General features: G+C 46.6%; 1 protein-coding gene across 1 annotated transcript in view; it reads right to left on the reverse strand.

The window, feature by feature from the left end:
• Positions 1-7,117, reverse strand: part of LOC133124192 (receptor expression-enhancing protein 2-like) — an 11,319-nt gene extending 4,202 nt beyond the window's left edge. The window contains exons 1-5 of the mRNA XM_061235161.1: positions 6,931-7,117; positions 2,346-2,418; positions 1,260-1,336; positions 589-709; positions 1-105 (exon numbers count right to left, since the gene is read on the reverse strand). The exon at positions 1-105 is cut by the window's left edge and continues 9 nt beyond it. Of these exons, the coding sequence (XP_061091145.1) occupies positions 1-105; positions 589-709; positions 1,260-1,336; positions 2,346-2,418; positions 6,931-6,962 (408 nt within the window). The 5' untranslated portion in view covers positions 6,963-7,117. The remainder of the gene's footprint in view (positions 106-588; positions 710-1,259; positions 1,337-2,345; positions 2,419-6,930) is intronic.
• Between the last annotated feature and the right edge of the window lie 705 nt (positions 7,118-7,822).

A 7,822-nucleotide genomic window follows, 5' to 3' on the forward strand; every position in this document is an offset into this window, starting at 1 on the left:
GGCGGTAACGGCAGCGGTAGCAGCGAGGTTCAGACCCCTCTTCCCAAAACGCATCATGGTGGCGTAGCTGCGATCCCGGGCCTGAGTCAGGTACTCATCGATCTCCTGATGCAGAGACAGGGGGGCAGGACAGGGGGGCAGAGACAGGGGGGCAGAGACAGGGGGGCAGGACAGGGGGGCAGAGACAGGGGGGCAGAGACAGGGGGGCAGGACAGGGGGGCAGGACAGGGGGGCAGGACAGGGGGGCAGGACAGGGGAGGTGAGGGGGGGCGTTACATCACAGTCCCTTAGGAGACGCTCGTATACAGAGAGATATAGAAAGTACATAAGCAGGTACAAGTGCGCTGAAAACCCTCGAGGCAAATACAGTTATACAGGCTGCATAGATAAAAACTTGGACCCCGCAGAGTAACCTGCTGAGAGAGCAGACACTAGCTACAATAAGTGTACACCAGTACAATAACAACTGTGATGAGCAGCCTACATAGGACTCGTCTAATTCGAAATTACAGGGAGGTGGTGGGAATTGGGGGACTCACCATCTCTCTCTTGGACAGCGTGGGGGGGGGGGGGGGTTGGGGGACTCACCGGCTCTCTCTTGGACAGCGTGGGGTGGACGAACTTGCGGTAGAGGAGGCTGGAGCCCTTGGTGTAGGGGGACAGCAACCAGATGACAAAGGCGATCTTCAGCTCAAAGTAGAATGGGAACCTGGGCACACAATCAGAGTAGCAGTGAGTTCAAATCTGAATTCAGCAGTGAGTTAAGTCCTGAATTCAGCAGTGAGTTAAGTCCTGAATTCAGCAGTGAGTTAAGTCCTGAATTCAGCATTGAGCTCAGTCCCGAATTCAGCCATGACACCTACTCCGCTACACAGGGAGCTATAGCCTACAGTATAATACTATTAATTCTGCTGCTCCGACACTGAAGTTGAACTGAATTGTTTGTTTGAAATTATTTCTAATTTTTAAAAAAAGGTATCTTGTCTAATTATAATTACATGCTTATTTCTACAAGCATCTATTTGTGCAAAAACTACAACTAATGAAATGCTTAACTGTGGAAATGTATTTTGCAGAGCTAGTGTAAGACGTATATAGTGTCCACATATGGAATGTGTCCATAATTAATATTTATAAGCATTCATAGGTGAGGTGCAGCCAGTGGTGGTGTCTTGTGGGTTTGATGGCAACACACTGATGAAGCGTTTTCCAGCAGGAGGAGGGAGGTGGGAGGGGGCGTGCAGAGAACACCTACTCACCAGGAGAGGATGATGTCTGTGAGCGTCTCCGCCGTGGTGAAGAAGGCAAAAACTATCCAGTACATCATCCACTTCACCTGCATGGAGACATACACTGCATCAGCTCTCTCTCACACACACACACACACACTCACACTCACACACACACTCACACAGACATACAGACATACACACACACACACACACACACTCACACACACACTCACACACACACTCACACAGACATACACACACACACACACACACACAGTCTAACCACACACACACACACACTCACTCACTCACACACTCACACAGACATACACACACACACACACACACACACTCACACTCTCACACTCTCACACAGACATACACACACATACACACATACACACATATACACACATATACACACAGTCTAAGAACACAGAAATGTAAGTTATTCTGTGAGGCCAAAGGGGCCATTAATATCATTATATGAGAAGAATTTCCCCTTCATGGTCCGGATAATGTCGGCCGTCACACACGCATGCCTTCTTCGTAAATCCGATTCCCTTTCACAGCCGCGTTTGCCGGTAGCTAATTAACCGGACAGCAGCAGCACAGAAACTCCAAAAGCCTGGGGCGGTCACGGACCGCAGACAGTTTCTCCGCGGTAGTATTTCCAACCCGAGTCTTGTGACACTTCACAAACAGACGGAGCGGGGGGATGGCGGGGTGAGCGAGACACGGCGTGCGAGCCGCGGAAGAAACAGAAGCGACACCGCTAAGCGCGGCCCCTTCCCCTTTTGACGGTCGTGGTGGTGGGGGGGGGGGGGGGTTTCCATGATAACCAGCAGCCTGCTCAGTGAGGCGGAGGGTAAACAGAGAGAGGGGGCTCTGGCGCACAGACGCTAGAAGTGGGACCCCGAAACCCACGTCTGAGAACTGCGCTCACGGTTATGGAAGGCTAATTCTCACCATCATTACGGTTGGCATTATTATTATTATTATTATTATTATTATTATTATTATTATTATTACTACGCCGATATGCCCCTGTTTTCTCCAGCGAATTATGCAGATTTCTCCCTCCCGCCACGACGCCACGGTCCCGGTACTCACATACTCCTTCACGTTCTTCGTCTTCACGGCTTTGTACGAGGAGTAGGCTGGGTACAGCGTCCCGAAAGCCAGCCTGTGGAGAGAGCAGGTCCGGTCAGTGTCTGAGCCCAGCCTGAGCCAAAATTCACCGGACAGCCAGTCTGAATCTGTTAAATCCACAGAATTGTGTAACAGTAGGTAATATAAAATAATATACACTCACTGAGCGCCTTAGTACACCTATATATTCATGTCAGCCAATTGTGGGGCAGCAGTGCAATGTATAAAATCATGCAGATGCGAGGCAGGAGCTTAAGCAAATGTTCACATCAACCATCAGAATGGAGAAAAAAAAATGGATCTGATTTCAACCGTGGCATGATTGTTGGTGCCAGGCAGGCTGGTTTTGAGTATTTCTGAAACTGCTGATCGATTTTCCCACACAACAGTCTCAGTTTAATGGTGCGCAAAACAAAAAAACATCCAGTGAGTGGCAGTTCTGCGGACGGAAATGCCTTGTTGATGAGAGACATCAGAGGAGAAGGGCCAGACTGGTCAAAGCTGTAAGGAATGTGACAGTAATGCAAATGGCCACGCATAACAACCGTGGGATGCAAACGTGCTTATCTGAGCACTCAACAGGTCAAAACCTCTGAGTGGATAGGCTACAGCAGAATACTAAAAACATAAGCCAAATAAACACCTAATAAAGTGCTCACTGAGTGTATATAGCTTGGGTATAAAATGTATAACTGTATAAACTGTATACAGATATATGGTTAAATCTGTTAGTCCGAGCCATCAACACCACCGTTCGCGCCTGATAAGGATCGAGAAAAGACACCGGCCATTACTGTATGCGTTTCACGCATTTGACGCCGCTGTAAAACGCTGACGGATCTGATTTGATTTGTTCTGGCCACACGGTTCAGAAATTGAAAGAGGGGGCTTAGACCTTGTACAGTGTTCCCGGTGTTTAACGTCTCATTCAGTAGCGCGCGTTCCCAGGGGCTGAATTAATGTGGGATACAGCAGGTCACGCGCTATGCTCCCAGGCGGTTTCTTAGCGTATCCCGTGTAACGCCATGCCAGAATAACCGAAACCGTGAAAGCCGTAGCCCGTCCTCCTGAAGATCAGACTCCGAAAGCGTCTTTCAACCAGATGAATCCCCCTGTAATCCAGCCCACAGGACGCAGCACATCTACACACATCCCCTTAACCTCCTGACCACAGAAGAAAAACAACACTACACCAGACAAGCAAACCAGTTAGCTAGAACACAAACAGTTCTGTTAAACTACAGCTCGAAACACGCTCACTCCCTGTCGTCTAGTTTCAATTTCAAAAGTTCAAGCCGATTTCCCACACTTTTAGAGACAACTGGAAACTCAAAACATGCTCTCGGTCTCGATTAATATCAAAAATATGCGGGAGAACATTCTTAACTACGGCGCTCAAATTCACCGGATTGTTTTTGTCGCGAGTCCGTTTTGCATCGCTGGTGTCAAGAAGCAGGGGAATTATTTATGTAACAGTACATGGAAATAAAAGGTTTGGATGAGTACATACACTGCGCCGCTACGCCAAGCTGCCAGGGCCTGCTATTCAACACATTACAGACACTTATTTTCAGTTCCCCCAGACCACTGACCGTTGAGCTGCAGTGAACCACGTGATTGGCCAAATGGATGCAACTGCACATCAGACTTGGATATTGTTCACAGTCGCAACCGATAATGAAAAATACAAAAAACTCTAGATGGTGACGTATCACACAGTGGGTCAGCACATAAGTAACTTGTAGCAACATCCTTCCAGGTGTACTCTAGCTAGATCTAATGAAAATTTCAAACTGAAACAATGAAAACTCCTGGTAAAAAGCGTGCACAAATCCAGTTCAGTCATCAGCAACAGCTAATAAAAATGTGATTAGATGTGCAGGTTTAAGAGTGATTTAGATGCGCAGACACCTCCTGCACAGAAACTGATATCTAGCTTCCTGTTACCGACCACTCAGCTGGCCTCAAAGTTCCTAAAAATATGAGAACAACATCCCATTATCAGCGGCTTCTGCAGGAAACCGGAGGGGCTCTTTACAAGACGCACGGGCACGAGGGAAAAGCCAGGAAATGTGCGAGAACACATCATCGGTCATTTAGCAGCACACACTCGTGCCGTTTTGTTGTTTTGATGCACCGGCCCCTGCAAATGAAAAGCGATTGATGAAATGACATTGGTCGATTTGACAGCACACTGTACAGAGTCAGGACCTAAGCGCTATTGTGTTGTGAACACTATTGTGTTCATCCAGATTTATCCCAGCGGCAAAGACACACACACACACACACACACACACACACACACACAGACAGACACACTCACACACACACACACTCACACAGACAGACAGACACACACACACACACAGGAAGAGCCATGCACGTGTTCCTGAGCCACATGAACGCCTGTGCCCACAGACAGTGCCATCTGATTGGCCGCCTGCGATTTCTGCTGATTTGACAGGAAGCTGGCTGGAGAGAGCAAGGATAGCTGGGAGCCACAGATCAGCCAGTGAGAGAGAGAGTGTGTGTGCGTGTGTGTGTGTGTGTGTGTGTGTCAGTCTGAGCTAATACAGAGAGTGTGTGTATGTGTGTGTGTCAGTCTGAGCTAATACAAAGAGTGTGTGTGTGTGTGTGTGTCAAGTCTGAACTAATACAGAGTGTGTGTGTGTGTGTGTGTGTGAGTCAGTCTGAGCTAATACAGAGAGTGTGTGTGTGAGTCAGTCTGAGCTAATACAGAGAGTGTACGTGTGTGTGTGCATCAGTCTGAGCTAGAGAGAATGAGAGTGTGTGTGTGTGTGTGTGTGTGTGCGTGCGTACGTGTTTATGTGTACACGTTAGCTGATGCACTGTGTGTGTATCTGTGCGGGTGTGTCAGTTAGCTGATGCAGTGCGTGTGTATCTGTGCGGGTGTGTCTGTTAGCTGATGCTGTGTGGGTGTGTGTGCGGGTGTGTGTTAGCTGATGCTGTGTGTGGGTGTGTGTGTGCGGGTGTGTTAGCTGATGCTGTGTGTGTGTGTGGGTGTGTCTGTTAGCTGATGCTGTGTGTGTGTGTGTGTGTGTGTGTTAGCTGATGCTGTGTGTGTGTGTGTGGGTGTGTCTGTTAGCTGATGCTGTGTGTGTGTGTGCGGGTGTGTGTTAGGTGATGCTGTGTGTGTGTGTGTGAGTGTGTGTGTTAGCTGATGCTGTGTGTGTGTGTGTGTGTGTGTGTGTGCGGGTGTGTGTTAGCTGATGCTGTGTGTGTGTGTGCGCGGGTGTGCCTGTTAGCTGATGCTGTGTGTGGGTGTGTGAGTGTGTGTGTTAGCTGATGCTGTGTGTGTGTGTGAGTGTGTGTGTGCGGGTGTGCCTGTTAGCTGATGCTGTGTGTGTGCGCGGGTGTGCCTGTTAGCTGATGCTGTGTGTGTGTGAGTGTGTGTGCCTCCCCTGTCCCTCCACCCTCCCTTTGGGATGATCTGGACAGACCGTGAGCCCGCCTACTTTCCCCAGTGCCCACGGCACACCTCTGTGTGCACCACACAACACAACCATAACACAACGTAACCAAATAACATAACACAACAAGTTATAACGAGATGACGAGAACAGGCCATTCAGCCCAGCAGTGCTTGTCTTTTCCAACCACAAAAAGCTAGGCGGTATCTAGCATCGTATAAAGCCTCATCCCCACACAGCAGGCCCACTCCGTTCACACTTAAATTCTGTATTTTTTTTGTTAATTATAATACTTTATTATATAACATCATAAAATCATCGTATCTACAAGCGTTTTCTAAAAACCATCGTTTTTCGATAAAAGTGAATGATTATCATTTGTCTTTTTTTTTTCTTTTTTTTCAGGGATAAATTGAATATTCATATAACAAGAAATAAAGACAAGGTTGACCAGAAATTGGTGCTAATAGTTTTATAACGATTGATAAACAATATTGTGGCCTAAAAGTCTGTCCCAAATGAAAAACACCACGGAATACGCCTTAGAACTCTCCCTTTAAATCAGAAATAGCGCTGTCACTTTTGGCCACCTGACCCAGTCCGAAACAAAAAACAAAAAAAAAGAATTTTGGCAACAAGAACCAATTAATAAAGAGCGCATATCCTAGGACAATATGCCAACTTACTACAGTTACAGACCATTCTCAAATCAGTTGAATCTAAAAACAAAAAATAATGTTAATTAAATAAGGCCTACATGAAAAGCAGACAGTAGACATGAAATTACTTAAAATGGCACATCAAAAAACACATCTCATTCTGTAACCGCTGTCACACAAATGTTGTCAAGATTAAAGGTTTATTTTGTACACATGCAGCAAGCAAGCTTGTTTACGACTTCAGCCGATGACTTGCAACTAACTGTGAAGACAATATTTCCACAAACGAATTGCTTTAATCTTTTAAACCTAATAGGCCAACCGAGTACTCTAAAATATCTTAAAGATAGCAACAAGCCAACAAGCTGAACATTGTTTGATAATGCAGCTGGTATTAGCATTTGCAATAACGGGCCACACCGGCAGGATACCGAACACCGCAAACAGAATACTTACACCACTATTCGAGAGATCATCCAGGATACCATCTTGACTTGTTCAACTGTTTCTTTATTCTTAGGCGTTTTAGCCCCCCATTCCTACAATGGGATGTTGACACAACGCAAAGCCGTTCGCACAGGTAGCTTCCCCAGCTACGGATTCTGCAGCGTTCATACCGAAAATCCCAGTCACACAGTCAGCGGAGAGGCTCATCGCTTAAAGGGACAGAGCAATGCGCTCTTTGCCGGCAGAAATGTGGCGTTTGCATAAAGGTGATTGGTTCCTGTTGGCCATATTGTTTCCTTCCCAAACCTCCAGCTATAGTCCATCCGCGGTTGATGGTGGAACCAGCGATTATTGTAATTTGTGAAAATCATGAACAATATTAACTGACAGGTATGAGGGGAAAACTCCTTAAAACCTGAAATGATGTTGTCATGGTTGTCATGGCATGTTCAAACGGTTCAGAATTGTGTAACGTTTTTGGTCATTTTGAGATCCAGCTAATATGGACTCTTTCAAGCTCAGGTGGTGCTTGCTTAGCATATTCAATGCCCCGATTATAATCTTTTTGAATGTGAGTCCAGAATTTTGATCTCTGGAGAGGTTCTGGGCCCAGAATCGCAAAGCAGGATTGCTCGGTTAGCTTGGTAACACCGCGAAACCTGAAAAAAGAGGTGTTCTGCGTTATCCTGCTAACTGAGTAATCCTGCTTTGTGAGGTTTACTCAGTGCAGTTATCCAGCTAACTCAATAATCCTGCTTTGTGGGTTTTACTCAGTGCAGTTATCCAGCTAACTCAGTAATCCTGCTTTGTGGGTTTTACTCAGTGCAGTTATCCAGCTAACTCAGTAATCCTGCTTTTGTGGGTTTTACTCAGTGCAGTTATCCAGCTAACTCAGTAATCC

Source organism: Conger conger, chromosome 3 (assembly GCF_963514075.1).
Source record: "Conger conger chromosome 3, fConCon1.1, whole genome shotgun sequence".
NCBI lineage: Eukaryota > Metazoa > Chordata > Actinopteri > Anguilliformes > Congridae > Conger > Conger conger.